Below are 23,623 nucleotides of genomic sequence, written 5' to 3' on the forward strand. Positions count from 1 at the left end.
TTTCATATAGTGAGAGTGTATGTGGTTTATTTAACTCATTTTCCACATCTAAGGATTTAGATGCACCTGCCCCAGAGTCAACATGCCGGTGTAGGTTGTTATAATCTTAGTTTTCCAACTGTGTTTGTCTGCAGAAGGTGGGAAAGTACCTAGCAACGACAGTGAAGCCAGCCGTACAGGGGACTCCTCTCCAGAGATTGAAATTCTAACCACACAGGTAAAACAATGGTATAAATTAACATCAAATTAAAATGTGCTGGGAGAGTAATCTCTATTGAGTACCACGAATTCATAGTGAGACTAGCGGAAATATTTTTGTCACAAAATAAGTCTAGAATAGACAACCATCAAAAACAGTCCTGTTCCTCCCACGTTTTTTTAAATTATTGGTTAACAGCAAAGTTGAAATCAGATGGTTAAATACTATGCAAAACATGGCAGTTCCTCTTTCATTTTGAACCAGCAAAGTACTGCTCAAGGTTGAAGAATATCAGATAAATCAACATCCAAGAGTTATTTCTCAGTTATCATAAGGAGTGAGCTACAAATTTCCCAGAGCCCCATCTTGGAAATTTCATCTGTAGTTTTTCACTTTCCTCGTGACATTAAGTTGGATCAGGACCATAATGGCATAATTTATATATGGTGTGTTGAAAGTGAGTTTTTGGTGCAGTAAGTAGCCATATCTCGTAGCATACTTTTATGTTCTCACTCAGTGCTTTAGGAAAATAATTGTTTTTTTTTTAGGTGAAAATCATTTTTTTTAAAATGACGTCTGCCATCAGTATGGCAATAGGGTTAAAAGCCCTCCACATGAATTTGGAAGCTGTAAAGACCAATTAAGACCTAAGTGTCTTTTTCCATCATGATAGAATAGCAATTGCCTTGTTCAAAATATTTTATTGAGTTAAAATCACAAGCTGCATTTAGTGCACCATTCTTTTTTAAAAAAAAACATTTAATTCAACTGGAAACTTTTTGTTTTACCTCCCAAGCAAAGGTGTGCAATACAGAATAACATAAAGAAACTTGAGCATGAAATGGCTGTGCTCGAGGCAGTCCTGGGTGAACATGGAAGCCAAGACACTGAACACTTGCTCTCAACAAACCATCCAGAAGATTGTCCAGAGCTATTTGAAAAACAAGTGAAACCAGGTAGTTCATTGATTAAAAAGGGTAAAGTTTTTAAACCATAAATAAAATTGTAAAACTTCAGAGTAGCAGATGATGAGCGTTCTACTAGGCTGCTTTTGTGCAGATACTTTCCCTGGTATTCACAAAAGATTAACATTAACAGATGAAAATGCCTTGTGATTTAAATATAAATTGTTACAGTTATGAGATTTATAAGATGTTTTGGAACTGTGTCTTTAATTTAAGGTAAAACAGAGTGGTCATGCGACCTGTTCTGAAGTCTGCCTGGCAGTAAGTGTGGGTGGTTTGGTTTTTGGAGATCAAAGGAAGGCTTTGATTGTTTTACTGGGAAGAAGGTGGAGGTATTTCTGCTTGGAGACAATGGGGGCAACTGTGTGTTAGCAGTGGAGACTGAGAGTCTCAAGTCCCAGAGAAGTGTTGTGAATGTCAGGCTGTGTGAACAGTTGTGCTTTAACTTGTCCATTTAATTCCAACATGAAAGAGAGTTAGGCTCTCAAGGATAGCTAATTAGCATTTCTACATAGATACAAGGCCCAAGTGATTCATGTTGCCGTGGGGAAGAAGGCGGGGAGGCCGTTTTTGAGATCAGGCTACAGGCTTCCCTACAAATCAATGAATATCACAGACAGCAGTTTTGGTGTGGTCAGCAGAGAAATGAGGCTGCTTGTCTAGGTGAGCTACCGGGTGTGGGAGGGAGACGGTCTCTAGTCAAAGAGAGGCATTCCACAGCCACCTAAGAATTCTGAGAGTCGTCCTTGTGTGGCCAGAGGGGACGAATCATCGGGACAGGATTTGCTACTGCTGTTGGATTTGGAAAACACTCCGAAAGCTATGGGAAGTACCAAGAGGTGGTCACTCAAAGTTATTACTTGGGGAAAACTAGGAAATGCAGACCTATTGGAAGCTGGAGTTCCTGTGAACTGTCTGCTATAAGGACAGCTGATTCCATGGAGAGTGCGATGTGTGGTAAGTATACAAGAGCGGCTCTTTCTGTAGGTTAAAATATAAGTTGCCTAAAATCTCTTTGGAAACACTACTGGTTTCTAAGGGGGTCCTAACAAGGCGAACCAGCAAAACACGTTCCTGCATGCTTCATTACTGAAAATCGATGGGGTGGTATAACATGTTGTCAGTAACTATTTTGAAATCACTATGTTTGTACAGAATGGGGAGTTTGTGTGATGTGAATTTACCATTTGTCGTGTTACGTAGAGCACTTGGTGTCCAATTTGAAATCTAACTTTCCAAGACCGATTTGAAACTAAGGGGACAGTTGCACAGGCATGTCATCATATTTAATATGATCCAAATGTAGAGCCTATTTTTCAAACAGTTTGATTTTTACTTCAGGATAGGAGCAGTCATGTGCATGATGGTAGAAGAAATTGAGCAGAATACAATGAAGAATCATTTGTTGCGGTCAGAAACTGGTTAAGTTGAAATCCTCCTCCGCAGAATACAATTTAAACCTGTAATTAAAAATGGTTTAGTCAAAGTACTCTTTAGATAACCTGTGACTTTTCTCTGCCAATTTCCAGTCATTCTGATTTGAACGAAAGTTGACTGCAGAACTGAAACCCAGAATGGAACCAGCCAGTTTAAAAACTAAATTATTTCGGATTTTATTACCTTTAATGTTGAAGGTTCTAATCTAATTTTAAAGCTCACTATTTGATTTTTATATGGGATTCTTGGAAAGATTTAATATGCATATTATTTGGAATTAATGCAAAGAAACAACTTTGACATTAAACCCCACTTCAACTGAGATACCACTGTTCACTGGAGAGCACATTTTCAGAACAGTATTGGTCGAGGAATGGGGTTAAATCATTGCACTCTTAGTTAAGGATTGTCTTCAGTTCAGAAGTTGACCTGTATTCTCAAACTCACTAACAAACCTGACTTTAGTTTTGTTCTGTTCTAAATTTGCTGCAGGGGCAAACAGACATTTGGGAACTGATGACAAAGATAGTTAATGTATTGACATTTTAGTAGTTTCAAATGAATTCCATCTGGAATCAATTAAATAGTTACATGCAGGTACTCTAGCGCTTTACCTGGTGATATCGAACAAGGCTTTTGACTTTGCCATTTACAATCAAGTGGGTAACCACAGGTATGGGATCCATAAGCATTCCATTGTTTTTATCAAAAACACATGCGATTGATTAGCTTGGGATCATATAACTGCTTAAAAGATGCTATTCCAGCAAGGTTTTTAAGCATTTAACTGCAAAGGCATCGACAACTGACCATTTTTATTTGAGTTATGTTTGATTCAAAACTTTTGCTGTAAGTTAGTAAATGTAGTATAGTCTTGTGCTGGTTACATCTATGACATGGCATCAGAATTGTAGTTTCATTCAGAGCTTTGACATGGTCATGCAGCTTTTGAAAAGGCAACCAATGATTTTTAGTTGCAACCTGTGATTTTAAAATTCAGGTGCTAAATATTTCATGGGCAAAAAAAAAAATCAGAAAAATTCAGCAATCTGCCCGTTAAAGCTGATTTATGTGCATGGATTATTCAGATGGTGCTTCGGAGTTTACTCATAGCAGTTACCACTTCTTGCACCCCATTCTTCCCCCGCCCCCACCCCAAATTCTAAATTTTTCATCAACTTTGAAGCTTCTGCATGATTTCCATTAATTTTTAGTCATTTCTACATTACTTTACTGCTGTAAAATTACTTTCTGCAAGTTGCTGGCTTACTGCTACATTAAAATAACATTCAACACAAATCATTTTTAATAAGGTTTGTACTTTCCTATGAAGACCCAGACCCTCTTTTGTTCCCTGATTTTCTCCCTTGTTGGTTTTCCCACGACTCCTGAACCATTCACATCAAGTACAATGGAAGATCTTGACTGGAAAATGTTGAGGAATAAAAGCACTTAACCTAGTGGTGGGGGCTGCAACTGAAAGAAGCAATCTATAAATATTACACAGGTAGCAGGGGATCGCCAGATTAATTTTTATCAGTTAGACAAGCCTTCATAATCCACTTGCAGCATTTATGAATTATTTATGCTGATTAATTCTTTATTATCATCAGTGCAGTGAAGCATAATTGGCCTTGGGTAGAATATATTTAATCAATTTTTGTAAGCAAATATGGAATTCCAGCATTTATCTAAAACCTCAAAGATGCTGACAGACTGGTTAGCTGCATAGCCTGCTTCCGTTTTGTAACTTCTATGTAAGAGTAAATGTATATAATTTTTTTTAAAAACCTTATTCTTTATGTTAACAGTTACTGCTGAATTTCACCTGGGACATACTGGAAATTTGGAAAGCAGTTCAAAATTAAAATGTCTTCCAGCAACTGAGGCTGTAAAACCTCAATCGCTGCTAAATACAAGCATAATCTTTACACATGGGGACGAAGAGGAGACTGAATGGTAAGATTCTACCAGGACTTGTTTAAATTTGCATATATTTTCTTGACTAAAGAAACAGTATGTAGATGTTGAATGAGTTTACAATGTGAGATAAAAATGCCTTTTTTTGTTTCCTCCCTATAAATTGGACACCCTAAACTATTACTGAGGTCAGTGAACAATTATTGTTACTTCTGTAGCCTTTACCAATACTTCCGTAAATAACTTGCATACTATCTTTTACTTGTCAAAAAAAATGCTTGCAGAGAATCTATTAGTGAATTTAGCTTAGCTTCAGAGAAGATACTTGGGTCGCAATAGACCAAATGGCAAGCAATGAAGGAATATACTCAGCAGTAATGGGCGGTATATCCTCCTTGCCAAATGCTGACCAGTTTAACAATTATACTTTTCCTGAAATTATCTGAAATTGTCCTAAATGAGATGGTTTATACCTTGCTCCCCAGTAAATTAACTGCAAAGAAATAATGCAGCCAGAACAGGTTAGCTACTATTTATTACCTGAGTTTGATTAAAAATTGTTAAAACCAGTAACTGCAATTGATTGCTGCACAGGATAACTAGATCAGTAAAACAGAAAATTGTAAATGTTACGAATCTGAAATAAAAGAATAAATGCAAGTTAGTCAGCATTTGATTTGAACAAGTTTAATGTTTCATAGAGTGCTTAACTGGGTGATAAGTTCCATTGTCTCCTTGTTCTCTCCAAGTATGATTTGAGCCATGATTCTAGACTTTTCCTGAAGTACTGCTACTGGCAGTATTGCCTCTGCAGTACAGTTTGTCATGGCACAGAAACGTTTGCAATACCAGGTCCTGCAAAAAAAAAAGTTTTACATTACTTTTTAGGTTACAAAGCACAAGCATACTTGGAGTATTTTGTAGTGTTCATGTATTCCAAATACCTTGGGAATGAGAAATGTGTAGATGAACAGAATGTCTTGTAATAATGTCTGCATAAACTTGTTTATTCTTTAATGGGATGTGAGTGTCGCTGGCAGAGTCAACATTTGTTGCCCACCCCTAATTGCCCTTGAAGGTGGTGGTAAGACACTTTCTTGAACCACTGCAACCCATCCGATGCAAGTAAACTCAGAATGCTGTTAAGAAGAGTGTTTCAGAATTTTGATCCTGTGACAAGTGAAGGAATGGTGATATACTTCCAAGTCAGGGTGTTAAGTGGCTTGGAGGGGAATTTGCCTGCACACTGTTGCCACTGAGAGTCGGGGGTGGAGAGAGTGAATATTTAAGGTGGTGGATGGGGTGCCAATCAGTTGGGCTGCTTTGTCCTGGATGGTGTCAAGCTTCTTGCGCGTTGTGGGAGCTGCACCAGACAAGCGGAGAATATTCCATCAAACTCCTGACTTGTACCTTGTGGTGGACAGGCTTTGGGGAGCCAGGAGGTGAGTTACTTACCTCAGAATTTCCCGTCTCTGACCTGCTCTTATAGTCACAATATTTATATGGCTGGTCCAATTCAGCTTCTGGTCAATGATAGCCCCCAGGTTGCTGATAGTGGGGAATTCAGCAGTGGTAATGCCTTTGAATATCATGGAGAGATGGTTAGATTCTCTCTTGTTGGAAATGGTCATTGCCTGGCGCTTGTGTGTCGCAAATGTTACTTGCCAGTTTTTAGCTCAAGCCTAAATGTTGTCCACATATTGCTACATATTGATATGGACTGCTTCAATATCTGAGGAATCGCAAATGGTGTTGAGAATTATTCTTGTTTATTGTAACACATTTTTAACTGCTTTTTTCCTTTTTTTTTGTCAGTTCCCCATCTCTTCTGGATTTGGAAAATGGACAAATATCAGAGAAACGCCAAGCAGTGAATGGTTCGCTAAACCAATTCCGATCTAAAGCAGATTCTCGAGAAGTGACTGATTCGCTAAATGCAGGAGAAAAGAAAGAGGAGATAAAGAAGCCCACAAACTCAGATAGTGAAGGTACTTCTCATATAAAGGAAAGCACACAGAATCAAAACATCCATATGAGTTCAGTTTAAAGTTTGGAATCAAAGAACAGAATATGTCCTATCTGCATTAAAAACACAAACAGTTGGTGTAATATTTTCAGAGCAGCCTGGGAATGAAGCAAAATAATGTAGCACAGTCTGCAAACTTGTAACACGTGTTTTTGTCTTGTCCCTATGCCCCTGATTCTTAACTGCTTTTGTGTTGCAGAGTTCCAGCTATGCTTATAGATCTTAAGAGTTTTGCAGAAATTTGGCTATTCTGTCCTGTTTGTATGTGAAGGTTGAATAAAAGAAGGATTGATTTTTGGTCTTCTCCCTTCGTTCAGAGAAGTTCAGCCTCCACATTCAGAATTTTTACTCGTCCTACTAGCCCTTTTTTTCTGTGTCCTTTTTTTTCTTGTGGTCCCAATGCTACCTTTTTACATGTGTGGGCCATTTACAGTGACACCAGCTGATGGAAAAAAATGACCTACAGTATAATCAGAAGAGTTTTACACAGCACAGTGATCAAGGACGACTACTATAGAATTTCTTTAAGAAACTATTCGGAAGAATACATGTGCTGTTATGTTGGTTTGCAGACTTTTTAATGGCACACCTTGTACTCCTGTTACAGGTGCAAGCCTCCCCAAGGGTTGAGGGAAGAATTCTGACCACAAGGTCGTTGTAATAATGTTGATCCATTTTATTACATGTTAGTGTTGGAGCTGGGTCAGACCTGTGCTTCTCTACCTTTAGGAAATGCCTATGCCTACAGTGCTCTAGCAGTTCCACTAAACACTCACCTGGGAGTAAGCTAGAAAGTAAGAGTGCAACTAAGATGGACCAATTTAATGACTTGACTGCAAATGAAACCTGACCAGCTGAAGATTTGTTGGTTCCCCATTCTTGCAAATGAATTGTGTTCTTCTTTGCAATTTATCAACTTTGCTGCACTGCATCTAAGTTGGGTTTAAATCTCTACAAAATGATGGGGCATTATTTAATATTGTTGCATTCAGTTATTCTGTAACTTGTCCAGAAAAGTGATCTTCAGAAAAGGCAAGTTTTCAAACTAACAAGAGGGAAGGGTTAATTCATCTTTTTTTAAAAAAACTTTGGAAATGTAAGAACTCTGTACTTACTGTTAAAATGAAGGTTACATTCAAGGACTTAATTTTCTTCCTAGCAACAAAGTGACATTTGGGTCACCATTCCTGTTCTTGCTGGTCTTGACTTCTTTAATATACCCCTTAGGAGCTGTTACTAAATCATAGGGACAATGTTACAATCCCCAAGGCGACCAATAACTTTAAAAGAAATTCAAACTTCCATTTAATAGCTGAATGGATGACATAACTAGATTTCACGTTTTGAGGTGTTTACTGTAACAGCCAAAAACATTGCCTACAAAAATACTGTTTAGTCAACTTGCACTTTAAACAACAGAACAGAACTTTTAATACAATTGGGAAAAAAAACTAACAGGTTTATGTTACACTGTCTTTTAACTAAATATTCAGTTCTCTCCAAATCAGTCCAAAATGATTCTTTGCTCCTGAGGGTTTATTTCTGATCTTTTCCTTTTTCAGCCTGGAAACTTTGTACTCCACAACTGAGTTTCACAGTGTGAGTTTTCCTGATTTCTCCCTCTAGCTAAAGTGAGGCAAACCTTCCAGCCTTGTTTTAACTCAAAACTAATTTGGTCTTTCCAATCTGAGTGCAAGCTCCCACCCGCATTTCTGGATAGTGAACCACAGCATCTTGTTGCCAGTAGCTGCTCTCCCTGCCCTGGATCCTGGCAGACTAGCTGTGCCTGAGAGTTTTCAAGGATCTCTTAGAAACCCATCTCCATGGTGACATGAATCACACGGGCTTTGTATCCAAGTAGAAATGCTGATTCACAATCCTTGAGAGCTTCAGGACTGAACAAAAATGAAATTATAAGTTTAAGTCATGTTAATTTTAGTGTTTTCAGATGCAAATGAACAGTGAATCCTCCTCAAATTTAAACCTCTCCCTTTCATATTGGAACTGATTGGACAGTTTAAAGTGCAACTGTTTACAACCTGACATTCTCAAAGCTTTTCTGGGACTTTAGAGACGCACAGTCTATCCACCGCTAGCTTGCAGGCTGCTGCCATTGCCTCCAAGCATAAAACCCTTGCGTCATCTTCCCAGTAAAACAATCTGGCCCCCCTTTAACAGCCAAACAATCCAGGCTTGTTGTCAGGCAGACTTCAGAACAGGTCACATGACGGCCTTCATTTTACCAAAATTGAAAGAACAGTCCCAAAACGTAACAATCTAATAAACCTCATAATTGAAACAGTGAGGATTGTTAATTCTTTTCAAAAATGTCTGGGCAGTGCAACTTCTAATATTTTGCAAGTTGTTAATAAATGTGTTTATTCTTCAAGGAAATGTTGATGCTGATGTTGAGGAACCGCTGAAAGACATTTCGTGGGTACAGAAATTAGAAAGTGAGACTGTGTTTTGGCAACAGCAAGTAGCTCTTCTATTTTGTCTCCCATGATAGGATGCCAACCTACAGAGGATGTAGCTGGCAACGCAAGTACGTCACAGCCCCAACATGACAGAAGGGCAACGTCCAAAAGCTTAAAACATAACAGATCTTCACTGACTTCGTCTCCTGTTTTTAACAAAAGTTCAAATGCCACCAAGAGCACGGTTGTGACCATTCAAAGAAAAATGTCCTTTGTAGCTTCAGGGCTGAACAAAAATGAAATTGTAAGTTTAAGTCATGTTAATTTTAGTGTTTTCAGAAGCAAATGAACAGTCAACCTCCTCAAATTTAGACATCTAGAGCCATTAAGCAAATCTAACAAAGAATTAACTTTTTTATGCCTTTCCTTTGACTCTCCAATTAATTTTGTTTAACTGTTGCCTGTTGATCAAATCTCTTGAAGCATTGAGGAATTACTGAACCTGACCATTTTTGAGGAACAGAATTAACAGTTAAGATCATTAACGCAGAGGTAGTTCACTGGCCGGCATCCTTCCATCTACGTAAGATTATGGGCACGCAGCAAAAACCCATTTCAGATAGAGTGTCTTCATGTGGCACATCTTTGTTGATGGCTGAATCTTGAGATGCAGCTTCTGCCACAATTGCCACACATGAAGCTGCCAAGTGTCGTCATGGATTGTTGTTTTCGGCGTTGGTGTCTGTTGGAGTAGCCACTGGTCATGTCAATCCACAGGAGGTGTTGCCATTTTCCTCAGTTGTCAGCTAGTGACTCTCAGGTGCCATAATTGATGTCTAGGCCTTCATGTCACGCTTGCAAGCATCCTTGAAGAAGAGCTTTGGGTGTTCTACTGGTCATCTGGCTCTGGCTACCTCACCATACCAAAAGTCCTTGGGTATGCGACTGTCTCCCATACTGCGAATGTGCTCGAGCCTTTGAAGCACCTTTGTTTGATGAGTGCTTAACAAACTTGATAGCTCTGCCTTTGAGACGACTGATACATTTGTGATTTTGTCCTGCGAAGTAGACACCAAAGATGGAAATTGTTGAGCTGTTTTCTTAATAACTAAATCGTTCATGCTTCACAGCCATACAGCAAGGTGCTGAAAACACAGGCCTCATAAATCATCAGCTTGATCCTAAGGGTCAGCTTGATGTTATTCCATACGCATTTCATGAATCAGCTAAAGATGGTAGTTCTTTCTTTGTGTGTGTGTGTCAAGTTCTGCATCAAAAGACAGATTGTCCGTCATCAGGGAATCGAGGTAGCTGAATTTGCTAACCACTTCTAGTGGGGTGTTATTTAGTGTGATCAGAGATGGCGATGTAACACCTTGTCCTATGACCACAGTTTTCTTGATGCTCTTAATCAGGGAGGACAAATTACAGACATGGGATAGACAATCCATGAGTTTGTGAAGCTGAGTTTTCGTGTGGGCAACCAGCGCAGCAGCATCAGCGTATAGGAGTTCTGTGATCAGAATGCAATGCGCTTTTGTCTTTGCTTTCAGCCTTGATAGATTGCAGAGCTTATCATCTGACTTAATGTGCAAGTAGACTCCTTCCATATCTGCAGGGAAGGCAAAGGTCAGGAACATGGAGAAGAAGGCGCCAAGAGAGTGGGTACTGGGACACAGCCCTGTTTCACTCAATTCTTCATTCTGAAACTGCAGAAAGTGGAGCCATCAAACTGTACAGTGTAGTGCATGATGTCATGGAAGAAGCAGATGAGACTGAGGAGTTTTGGTGGACAAAAACAGCCTTGCAAAAGATGGGGAGATACTACGCAAATAAATACTGGATTAATTTGTCAAGAAATCCAAACTACATGTGACAGTGGAAATCTAAACGCTATATTGAAGGGATCAAGAGGGCATTTGGTCTTGCCATCACCAGAGTTGCCCCCTCACTCACCATTTTCTGCAGCTGTATTATGGATACTATCTGTCTAATCTTCAGACACAAGTTTATCACAATGGAGAAGAGTTCATTTTTCCCTAGACTATTCCAGAGGTTTGGCTGTTGCTAAAGCTGGCCCTAGTTTTTAAACTGCTATTATTTTGCATTTACCATCCAAATTAGTATCCAGTTACTAAAAGATAACTGTTACAACATAATATCCATTTTATATCAGATAGTAGATCCCTGCAAATGAGTTAAACTTTATTTCCCTTTGAGTTTAGAGGATGTTGTATACTGTAGGAAGCAAAGTTTGAACACATCTACTGAGGCAATTGAATGAATTACTGTACATAATGGCCTTTTTTAAATGTACAATATATAATGTATTTATTTCATTATTTGTGCAGTGGGACCACTTGGTCATCCATTCTAATGTTGGAGTGAGATTCAGCTGTCCGATGGTCATAACAAACTTTGTAAACTCCATGACACAGAAGAACCTTTTCAGGAGTCAGTAAAAACAAAATGCACAGTTAAGCAGGGGAGGCAAAGGGTTGGAATCCAGCAAGGTTTTGTTTAAAAAAAAAAGTAATTGAAGCATACTATTAGAAGAGCCAATCATCTCACAATATACCTTGACCAAAGTAGTGGAAATATATCATTCATCTTGGTGTAACCTATTGCATCAAACATGCGCACAAAGCTGGAGCTAGAACGCAAATATAATTGGAATTCAAGAACGCTTGAGATGTTATATTTACATGCCTAAACACATGCTGACATATTTGCTTTGGACATGAGTACAGTTTTGAAACCAATGTGGATAAAGGATTAATTGATATGTAAACTGCATGTTTAGCCATTGAATGTGGCTGTTGTTGTCAAAAAAAAACTGAAATGCTAAAACCTGACGACCGTGACATTGAAGTGCTCAGTTCTGTATGCTAATGTCACTGGTGACAGGGAGCTGACTTTGACGGAGTATCCAGTTAAACAATGAGATGTAATTATCTACAAGCTGTACCACTTTTTGCTGCCAGCATACAAAAAAAAAGCATAATTTGTGGATAACTGCGACTGCCACCAATAATTTCTTTTAATTTATGTTCCTCAAGATTTCCTCCTGGGTTTTGATTTTGAAAAAGCACTCTTTTCATTGTTAATTTGTCAAGGGACTTTGCTTCCTTTGTTTATATTCTGAAAGAAATTATATTGAATAAAAATTTTAGAGTTGTGTTCAGTAAAGGTGCTGGATTATCAAAACCTGGTAGAATGGGAGAATTTTTCCAATTCTTGATCTTGTTACCCTTGCTGCCTTTATAAGTGTGCAGACGGCCTATTTTTTTTCAGAAGGCAATATCTGGTTTGCTTTCGTGTCCAGTGGCATTATCAAGTTTTATAATTGTAAGAGCCTGAAAAAATTGAGTTTAATTGCACAAGAAGCTGAATTAAGTAATGATGCCTTGTCGAGATAAAAATGATTAAAATTGTATGTAAATGAATCTTGTTTTTGTTCCCGAATTTCAGCTGCTGGTTGGAAAGTTTGCAAGAAAAACAGGAGCCACCTTCCTCACTAATTTTTCACCCAGTACAACCCATGTTATCATGAAAACAGGTACCTGCATATTATTTTACTAGCTTTACCTTTTTTGAATTCAAGACAAAAGGTTGCAAGACAGAAATGGACCATTTGGCCCAACTGGTCTATGCTAGTGTTATACTTCTTACAACCTCCTCCCACTCTGACCTCTTACCCTATCGCAGTATCCCCTTAGTCCCTTCTTCTGCATTGCATCCAATAAATGACTATTTGTAGAGCATTCCTTCCAATGACATCCACTAGTTTTATATTAAAGCTGTTTTGCTTTTAAAGGCATCCTGTTGATTTTGTTGAAACACTTGCTTCAATTTCATCACTATTTCAGTTGCAACTGAACCAAAATTGAGCGTCTAATATTTGCTTAGTTACCATTCTCCTCTTATCCCAGTAAAATCCAAACTTTATATAGCATGGGATTAAATAGCAACTTAACCTGACTGTTGTGAATTATTAATATAAAATGTGCTATTGCTATTGTGCAATTTGATCAGGATTAGTTTTTAGGTGAAACTACAAGATATCTCTCAGGATCCAATCATAGTGCAAGTTGTGAACTTGCTGGTGAAGAGGAATGTAGTAAATAAGGGAGATCAGTGACCCAGCTACATGCGTGTTCGAAAAATGCTAAAAATTATCGCCAAAGCCAAACTGGTGTGTTAATGCTACATTTGTTTGCTAATTAACATTTCAGATACAGATTTAGTTTGTGAGAGAACGCTGAAGTACTTCATGGGAATAGCAGGAAGGAGATGGGTGGTCAGTTATCAATGTAAGTATAATTTACTAAAAAAAGCTTTGATGCAATAAACTGATGTAATAACTGCATTAGCACACTGCCCAAAATTGAAAGGAAACTGGTAATTGTTGACTAATTCAGATAGAATTTAAGAATTCCTAAACTGAAGCACACGGGAAAAAGAAGGAATTTGCATATTTTTATGAAGCACCCTTAGATCACTGGCATGTCCCAAAATGCTTCGTTGGTAATCAAATACTTTTGTGGAGTAGCCATTTTTGTAATATAGACAAAAGTGGTAGCCAGTTTGCACACAGCAATGTCCTGCAAACAGCAATGAGATAAATGACCAGCTAACCGATTTTTGTTGATGCTGGTTGAAAGATGGATTGTTGGAGGACTCTCATACTGTTAAAAGCATCATGGAATCTTTTATGTTGACCTGAGAAGGTGCACAAGGCCTCAGTTTAACATCTCATCTGAAAGACTGCACCTCTGATAGTACAGTGTTCCTTCAGCACTTAGATTATCGGCTCAACTCAAGTGGAGCTTGAAGCCGTGATATTCTGAATCCAGTGACATTTCTACCATTGATCCAAAGCTAACACTTAGAGATCAGCTGTATAAAGCCATGATTGCCTCTCAGAGTGAAAACTATTATCATTAAGTACCTAATATGACCAAACTCTTTACTAAGATTGTAGCGTGCTTGCAAAATGACTGCAGTGATTTATTTTCAGGGATCATTGAGTGTTCCAGAAAAGGCATGGTAATTGATGAGGTAAGGTTACCTTTTTTTCTGCAGAGAACATTAGTTTTCATTTTGTTATGAACAGTATTTTATAATTTTGGTCATGCAGAAGCTAGTGCACTAAAACCTTTGCACAGTTGCTGAGGCTGATGACATTGCTATCTTCTGGTTTGTTTCATCTCTGGTGCATTACATTAGACCATTCCGAGCCCAATGATTTGAATATTAATTTTGACTTTTGGCTATTTGTTTTCTTGGGAGAATTCAGAACTTTAACCAAAATATATCTTGAGGGCTTGGTGTGGTTTAATACTTTTAGCCAGTTATGTTTTTAATAACATTGGATTGGTGTCACATCATGTCCCTGTAACAAAAGAGAGCTGTGTAATTCTGCCTAATTTATCACTTCCATTTGTGTTTGTAAGCTTTGTGTACCACAGCATGGACAAAAAACAAATTCTGCTATGAAGATTAGACACATAATCAATTTTCCATTATTGCTTTGAGATGCAGAAGTCAGTATGCCACTGACTTTGTAATCCTGTCATGTCAATGTTTTGATGGTCTGATTGTACTTGGATTACAAACAGTTAAATTTGATTTGCGTATCTGAAAATTGTAGTAAATAAAGCTTTAACATTACACTTGACAAAATAGAGAGTAAAGACCCCTGTATAGTCTTGTCATCCATTTTAAATGCTATCTTTAAAATCCCAGACCTACTGGCTGCAATGGCATCTGCATTGCACCAACTGAATCACATATACAGTGGGATATCATTGACAGTGCAATGTTGACACCCAATACTATTGTGCCACAGCCCTTCCGCTTCCATGTAAGAAATGAACTGTTTACAGCTGAGTTCGGGTAAATTTCCCATGTATTGAACCTAATTCATATAGAATTTTATGATCATAAAACACTCATTTATTAATTTTATTTATTAGTTTGTCCGCAAGTTGAGGGTGCAAGCTATCCATCTTACAAAATGCTTGCATTAGAAGGACTAATTACAATGGAAAGAATCCCAAAAATTGAAGCGGATCCATAATTGTGTGGTCATGAGTTTCTGATTCTCTCCCACCACCATTAAAAATAACTGTAGGTGGAAATTAATGCCCCCTCCATGGCGAGTTTGGTGGGGGGGCGGGCATTTAATCGAGTGGGATGATGGCAGGACCCCGTTGACTTCCTACCTCTGTCTGGATTAAGTCTGTGGCAGGATGGCTCGTAGACTGCCTTCCCATCCTGCCGCCAATCGAGGCCCTTAAGTGGAAAATGAATACCCACTTAAGAGACTCTCCATGCAGGAATCCCGAAAATCAAACTGTCAGGTTGCGTACGGGCTTCCAGGAAAGAGTGAGGGGGTAGTGTCTAAAGGTACTCGGCGGGGGGGTGGGGGGGGGGGGCTGATCGAGGAACCTGGCATCAGGAATGGGGGTGCCTGCTGAGAGCCCAACTCCCTGCCCTTGCTAGCAATCTCTCCCTCCCCTCCTCAGCCTGCAATACGCCACCCGTCATTAATCACCAGTGGCCCGGGCCCTTGTTAATCTTGAGGCTAGAATGGGTGAATTACCAGCAGTAGGCACTGCTCCCCAAATGGCACTCCCAAGCAATAAAGAGCTGCCAGCCTCTGGCGAGCAGCTCTTGGTGGGCAGGACTTCTGTCCCTGGGGTCCTTGATCCTGGGGAAGACCTGCCGTTGCCAAGTTAAGTGCCTAATTGGCACTTCATGAAGCACGCCTTTCCAAAAAAATGCAACATGGGGCTCTTGCTGGCTCTCCAGCCAGCGGGCATGACCCCAGTTGCCTACGTTAAACTCTGTCCTGTGTGTGTAAATTCCACTTCTGTTCGGTGTTCTGATTGGGTGTGAATTATTACAGTTTGCAGACATAATAGGTTGCATCTACCTCAGTCTACTTCAGAAGGATCCTTAAGAATGCTATGTAGGTTGAATGGGTGGATTTTATGCTCATCAAGGTGCTGCAAAGAGGCATCTCAAACCCACACCGCTCAATTGTCAGGTATAATGTAGGCTAGATTAGCTCCACCTATACTGCTGCTATAGTACTTCCAAACTGTCTTTCGCGTGGGCCCCTTACCAAACCAAAGGAAGACAAATACTTAATCCAAGCTCCAGAGGTATGTGTGGAGGTGGTTTTCTAATCTATTATGCAACCCCAGAAGTTAATTTCAGAATTTAACCTTTTTTTTTCTTTTTGTTACTCTTGTGCATTCTGCAAGTTAGAACAGTTGGGAATATGTAACACCTTTCAAAATATGAAGTGTGTGGCATTGTACATCGCGAGACATTTTGGTATTGTCAAACAAATCTAATTTTTCAAGCTATTACAACAATATATATTTTTGTCCTCAAATATTACAGCATGAGTTTGAGGTGCAGGGTGATGTAATCAATGGAAGAAACCACAACGGCCCAAGGAAAGCAAGAAAAACAGTGGATGGAAAAGTGAGATCACAGATTGAGTTATAATGGCAGCTGCTCTTTCCCTTCCCCCTCCCCATTGGTGCGAGTTATTTTCAAAACTTGTGCACGTATTTGCTATTCAATATAGTTTTTAAAAATTGAGAGTCCTGAAGCTGAGTTCTCTCTGCTAGCTTTTTGTCAATTGATAACTTCAATTTCTTTTGATAAAATAATTTATCAGCTAATTGCTAAATAGGATAAATTGTTAATATCAGTTGTACTTGCACTGCTGTGAAATGTATATTGCTGGGAGTTGTAGTTTGGCTACCAACTTAAAAGATCGCAAGTCATGGTGGTTTTAGCCAGCAGCAAGACAACTGTCAGGATCTGGTTGTTAAAACTGTTTAGAGACTCCTTAATGAATAACAATTTACTGCAAGTTAGATCATGTACATTTGTGATCATAAAATAAGTAACCAAATATCTGAAGAATTTTATGCTGCAAAAAATTTTAATTATATCGTAGGTCAATAACAATTTTTTATGGCAAGTGCAACCCACACAAATTGCTAGATTATTAGTATGTCTCTTTAGAGAAAGCTCTGTAATAATATATAAACAAAAATGTCTGGAGGTACGGAGGAATATATTTATTATCTTATCCATTGTTAATGCAGAGAATTTAATCTTCTGTTTCCTTGCTAATTAGTCAATAGGGAGGATAAGCAAGTTGTTTTCTGCTTTGGCCAGATAAGCAAATCCTTTTTTTTTAACCCAAGCTTTGAAAATCAACATGTTTTACATATCCATTCTTCACCAAGACCTCTTATTTCCAGCTCTGCAATATTTCCCGCCTCCACCCCGTTTCAATATTAAAGACCTGCAACCATTTCTTTGTTGCCTCTAGTCTCAATTTTTTCAATGTCCTTGTTGTTGACCATCAAACCTTCACTCTCCATAAACTCTAACTTGTCCAAAAGATGCCTGCACCATCCCTGCATTGATCACCTATTGTCCCTGTTGTCCCAACATGTAACATTTAAAATTTCTTGTCCTCATCTTAAAATCTCTCAAAGGCTTTCCTACCCTAATTCTGGAACCATCTCCAGCTCTGTTTCCCCACCCTTCTTTTTTTAGCTCAAGCCTGTGAGCCATTGATAGAACCTTCAAAAGCCTCAGCTTCATTCTCTGGGACTTCCTCATTCAACCCTTTTCCCTATTCACATCTCTCTCCGCCTTTATTTTACAGAAAAAATGATCTCACCCTTTTTTTTTTTGCCCAATTTCAACTTTTCTTCCCCATCTAAAGCAGCTTTGGACATTTTTCAAAAGTAGGGGTGCTGTGGAAATATAATATATTAAAAGCAATGTTGGTTATATAATTTAATATTGAGGCAATTTGGTATACTTGATAAATTACCACTAATGTTTTTGCTAATATTTTTTAAAAATCATTGCTTTTCAGCTGCTGTTAAGCCATTGTGAGATTTGCTGCTTTGGTTCTTTTACTGGTATGAGTAGAGGTAAGAGCTTCTCAGTTACCTGTCAAACTCCAAATGTAATTAAGGCAAACTATTAATGCATGATTTTAGTGTCGGTAGGTTACGCTGACTTTCTAATAAGGAAAAGAATTAAATCACTTGAATTAGTCACTACATAATGTACATTCATGCAGTTTTTTTTTGAATAGATTAACTTTAAATCAGTGCTTCATTCATAGGTATAATAAACCAGGGCTTAATGGATTCAGGTGCTGGCAGGTGTTCTTCAAGTTTATAAATGTACATTTGAAAAGTGCAGCAAGAATTATAAGCTTTTTTTCCCCATAAGTGGAATTATTCCATAAAAATTGTTTTTTTTGATGCAGTTATTATTGCCTGGTTATGCATATGTTACTGGTACAATATACTGCTTTTGTGACAAAAACAGAATTACCTGGAAAAACTCAGCAGGTCTGGCAGCATCGGTGGAGAAGAAATCAGTTAACGTTTCGAGTCTTCACGACCCTTCTTTTGTGGTTTAGCGTACCTAATACATAAACGGGGAATAAACCTTATATGGTGGGTTGTGGATAGCTTGGAGGTCTGGCATCAGTGTTTGAATATGCTGATACGGTTGGCCGTTGGATTTTCTTTTTGGTTCCATGACTATAGCATTGCGGCTCCTCATGGCCAAGTGGCGAATGGTACATTTACTCAAGGTGCAACTGTTTATATATGCCAAGAAAGCTTTGAGGTTTTTTGTTTTGTAGCATATTTTACAATATTTGCTACTTCTAACAAAGGTGTAAAAGGACTGAACTCATTGGTAACAGTTACATAAGCACAGGTGTAAGGAATTCATTCCCTGTTCAGCCATTCAATTAGAAAATGGATGATCTGTATTTCAAATCCATTTAGCTGCTTTTACTCCATATCTTTTACCCTAACCTAAGAACAATGTATCAAACTCAGTCTTGAAAATTTCATTTGACCTAATGTGGACTGCAGGAAGAGTGTTCCTGGTTTCCATGCTGAAAACAAATACTTTCACCCCTAAATCCCTTCAGCTCAGATTTCAAGATCCTAACTGTTCTAGATTCCCCCACTAGAGGGAATAGTCTCTCTGTATCAATAGTATTGAATCCCTTCATCATTTTAAATACCTCTGATTAAATCGCCCCTCAACCTTCTTAACTCAAGGAAATATGCGATGTAACTGTCATCATTAATTTAAGCCTTGTGACTATTTTAACAGATACTACTGATTTTAAATTGCCAATTTTCTTCTCTCCCTTTCTTTTCTTGTAGATATTTGCTGGTTGTTGGGTCATAGTTCTATGAGTGCCAGGTTTTTTTCACTCCATCTCTCTAACTGGTCACTATTCATGTTGTTAGACTTGTGTTAAAAGTCTACTTGTCAGCTGAAGTCAATTCTTCCTTTGCCTCATGTCCACTCTGGGGTAAAATTCAGGGAGGAGGGACAAAGGCACTGAGAAACTGTTGTGCTTGGGCAGCATGCTGCAGCTCTACTACGTAATGTTGCAGAGTGTTGGAACGCTGTTTAGCGCCTATAATATCCACTTTGTATGTCTTGACCCTTACCTATACTTATTGTGGTGGCACCAAGCAGAGACCAGCTGCTTCCTGAGAGGGAGGGAAAATTGAGGGAAGAGTTACCCTCCCTTTTGCCCCTCCCCCCCACCCTTGTAGCAGCTGCTTACAGAACCTCTTTGGCACAGTTATGGAAACAGGTTGCCTGAGCACCTATTTGGCTTGAGAATGGTGTTTACTACAGAAAAATCTGAGGAAGGGGGTTTTGGAGGGGGGTCGGTGGAGGCAGGGAAGAGAAATGCCAGGAGCAAAGGAAAAAATAAGATGCCCTTTTTCTTGAATGTAGAATTGTAGCCTAGAAGAGAATCTTATCACCTGTCCTTGAATACAGAATTTCATCTACATAACCAAAACTACTTTCCTGCAAGCCACCAGCATTTTAAAAATAAATCAAAACAGCTGTGCATCTGGTCTCATCGTCACTAAGTGCCATCTGTAACCATGGTAACTACGATTACCCTTAAGCAGTCTAGAACGTCAGTACAAAATAAACTCACTAGTGTTATACAGCTGACCCAAACAAAAATGCTTATACGACCTATAGTTTACTTCTCCAGGGTACTTTCTGAATGAAATGGGGTGAAACAAAATTCTCATTGAAGTCAAGTCGGAAGATTTGCTGCCATTCCTGCATTTCCTTCAAACAGCTCAAGTTCTGCAGTGATGCCTGCCTCATTTATTCTCTCCCCCATGCTACACAACCATAACATCCTTGCTAACCTGTAAATCTGTATCTAAAGTTTTCTTGTACATGTAGGACTTGCCCTATAAAAAATGTCACAGAAGAACATGTTGAATACCATGAAAGAATTTGTGTCATTCACCAATGTCTTTGTCATTCAAGTTTTTTTTTTATTGACATAGAATGTACAGCTCAAAAACAGGCCATTCAGCCCATCTGGTCTATGCCAGTGCTTATGAGTTATGAGTATACTTGTGGAACTAAAGGGGGAAGAAAAGATAAACTGTATTTAGCAAGAAATTGTCACATATTCTAGACACCTGTGGTGCTGTTTAATCCGCGAATTACTGTTTAAGCATTGTTCTTAAGTAGGCAATCATGACAACTGGTTTGCACACAAAAGATTCCACAAACAGCAATTAAGTTCAATGTGTTCATTATAGTGTCGGTGTTGGGTGAGGACTAAATGTTAATCAAGTTACAGAGAAATCTCTCCTGCTCCTCTTCGTGTAGTGCCATGGTCTACTTTCCACTTGAACATATAGAAGGGATCTTGATTTAACATCGGGATCCATAATTTTATAAAAATGGTGCACTGAATTAAAGGTGAATTACATGAGTGACAGATGGACACTTGTGTAGGTATATTCACATGTTAAATGTGGTTTCCATTTTGAATAATTAAATACTTAATATCTTCATTGAAGTCAATCTCTGATCTGGTGCTCCCAGTTATTTCAAGGTCACCTTTTTAATTGCCTAAGTGGGGTAGGGTTTAATAGGGTTTACTCTCATGGTTCATGCCATGATAAAGATGGAGGTGTTTATTTCTAGTGATTTGATATGGCGTGATCCTTTTTGCACACATTTCACTTTATGTTGAAGGTACATTTTAATCTATCTTTACCCATGCCTCCTAACATTGCCCAAACTGCCATTGTCTTTTCAATTGTTTTACTCTTCAGTTCATGTAAACTGTATATGCATTGAAAGGAATTAACAAATATCATTTTTTTAAAAAGTCCTCCCCTGCATTAGTAAATTCAACCAGTTCTCAAAATCCTGATAGGGTTATCAGACCTTTTAATTAAAACCAGCACCTGAATAGCAGTAGAAGCTTGGAGGCAAACAGGGGAAATTACTGCTAAAGATTTGATTGTGAGGTAATCAAAATAAATAATTGTATATTTTTTTCAACAATCTGATGCCGATGTTAAATTTGGAAATGGAACAGTAGATTTTAACTCTAATTATGCAATCCATTTCCTGGAGGGTTTTAAGTCTGTGGATCTGCTCCTAAATCATTGCCCTTGCTCGAAGTCCATAGTGACGGGTGAAGCTGTAGTTATGCCACTTAGTGGGAGGTAGTGCTGGGAGCTTTACATTCTGTCAAGCTGTATTGTAGTTATCTGATAGTCATTAGGTGCCAGATACGGAAAAGGATTTTCTTCCCCAGTACTAACATCTCAATTGGAAATTAAACATTTGCTTCACAAATGGTGGGCTTGATAGAACATTTTGATTTAGCTTTCTGGTAATTGGGCATCGCCAAACGTGACCAAGACAAGGGAGGAAAGCTGCTCCTAGACCATGAACTCATGCCATCTTCGACTTAGCTACATGATGACTTTTCCCTTACATTCCCATTTATACAACCCCTCACCAAGAACTCAGCGATATGAGCTGTGCTATATTACAAGAATATACTATCTCTCTGAAATGTAGCTACCCTCTGTTGCTCGTGTCATCTTTGTGTCCTATGCTGTCGGCTATGTAGGTTCATCTTAAATTTTCATGTTTCTAGAGAATGTTGAGCAGATATAACAATTGTGGAAGTCATTGATTGTAAATGATGGATGTACTTGTCATCGAAATAATGCAAATAAGGTTCATTCAGCAGTTCTGGTCTTGGCTGCCAGTTCCAACACCAGCTGCTAATGTACTCCATGTTGATGCTGCACACAGCGGAGTTAATGGTTGTGACCTTGTTATCACAAATGGTAATTTGCAGTTGATTACCAGGAAATTTGGTGTATTTCTATTATCAGATTACGAATTTCTTTGTTAGAATTAGGCTCTTAAGCCATTAAGAGTTATTAAATTATCAATGAAATGCTTGACCAATATTTTCATTAATGCCAAGGATCTTTCTCAATCATCAACTGCAAGATTCTTAAATTAAAAGCATAATAGTGCAGATGCTGGAAATCTAAATAAAAACAGAAAATGTTGGGAAAACTCAGCAGGTCCGACAACATCTGTGGAGAGAGAAACAGAGTTAATGTTTCAAGTCTGTATGACCCTTCAGAGCTCTGAAGAAGGGTCATACAGACTCAACGTTAACTAAGGTTCTTAAATTGTCTGCTTGCTATATTTAGGGTTCCTTTAGCAGCGTTATTTACAAAATGAAAACATTGTCCTGTCAAGGTAGAAGGGATTGCATAAGTGATGCCTCTCTGAGTGTTCCTTATCAATCTTATGCCATTCTTCTTAGTTTTTAAAAAAATATTATTTGTAAAGAAAACAGAAGTTTAATGTCTTTATTTGCTTAGCCTAATGATTTTATGTGTTCTCTCTATCTCTAAGACGATATTGACCTTGCAAATATTTCGGTAAAATATACCATGTCCAAAGATGATTTACAGCAAGTGACCCCAAGAAGACCTCCTCCTTTCTTGTGCATCACTTTCACTGCTTTTCAAATGTCCTCAATCCTACTTGTGCACAATGGGAATTTCAGAGTGCACTATGCTACATGCTCACTGGTTAAGTGCATGTTTAACCTTGCGCGATGGGCTTTGGACTATTTGAGCTCTTTGTTGTTTGATGGCTGGGGTGCAGCTACAACTGTGCCACCTCTATTGGAGGTCATGGGTCATTTTGCTTATTCCCATTGAAACTTCAAAAGCATGCTGTGCCACAGGCAGGAATCTCCTGGGTATTCAGGTCTTGTTCCCACATGCCTTAAACACTCTTTACAAAAGAAAATAAACTACTGTTGTGTGGAGACCACACACAAGTGATTGGTAATCTGAGGCTTCTTGGGTGTGTCCTCAAACACTTGAAAGAGTGAAAACAGTATTAATAATGGTTCATTAGGATATAACAAGCTTCAGGATGTTATGATAAATTTAACTTGCTTTCTCCAGTTAGCTACAGATAGCATCCATGAAATCTCAGGTATAATGTGTCTATGTCCACCTATTTTATTTTTAACACCATTTTAGCAGTCATGTATTGATTGCCCTTTTTTTAGCTTTATTAAGTTTTTTTATTTCCTTGCATATGATTCTGTTTCTAAACAAGTTTGGAGAAAGACTCTGGTGCTTTTGTTGAACAGCAAATAAACAGGATTATGATTGCTTGACTCTTTTAGTATACTCTGGGCTGCTAGCAAATCCTGACAAAATTATGCTATGTTGCATTT

The 23,623-nt window shown here is 38.5% G+C and overlaps 1 protein-coding gene across 2 annotated transcripts in view; it reads left to right on the forward strand.

The window, feature by feature from the left end:
- Positions 1 to 23,623, forward strand: part of LOC144668011 (breast cancer type 1 susceptibility protein homolog) — a 65,763-nt gene that overhangs the window by 35,979 nt on the left and 6,161 nt on the right. For both annotated transcript variants that reach the window (XM_078529719.1, XM_078529720.1), the window contains exons 11-20: positions 135 to 217; positions 996 to 1,155; positions 4,413 to 4,560; positions 6,337 to 6,509; positions 9,057 to 9,268; positions 12,436 to 12,523; positions 13,200 to 13,277; positions 13,985 to 14,025; positions 16,381 to 16,464; positions 17,888 to 17,945. In XM_078529719.1, coding sequence (XP_078385845.1) covers positions 135 to 217; positions 996 to 1,155; positions 4,413 to 4,560; positions 6,337 to 6,509; positions 9,057 to 9,268; positions 12,436 to 12,523; positions 13,200 to 13,277; positions 13,985 to 14,025; positions 16,381 to 16,464; positions 17,888 to 17,945 — 1,125 coding nt within the window. The remainder of the gene's footprint in view (positions 1 to 134; positions 218 to 995; positions 1,156 to 4,412; positions 4,561 to 6,336; positions 6,510 to 9,056; positions 9,269 to 12,435; positions 12,524 to 13,199; positions 13,278 to 13,984; positions 14,026 to 16,380; positions 16,465 to 17,887; positions 17,946 to 23,623) is intronic.

Source organism: Cetorhinus maximus, chromosome 25, assembly GCF_964194155.1.
Source record: "Cetorhinus maximus chromosome 25, sCetMax3.hap1.1, whole genome shotgun sequence".
Taxonomy (NCBI): domain Eukaryota; kingdom Metazoa; phylum Chordata; class Chondrichthyes; order Lamniformes; family Cetorhinidae; genus Cetorhinus; species Cetorhinus maximus.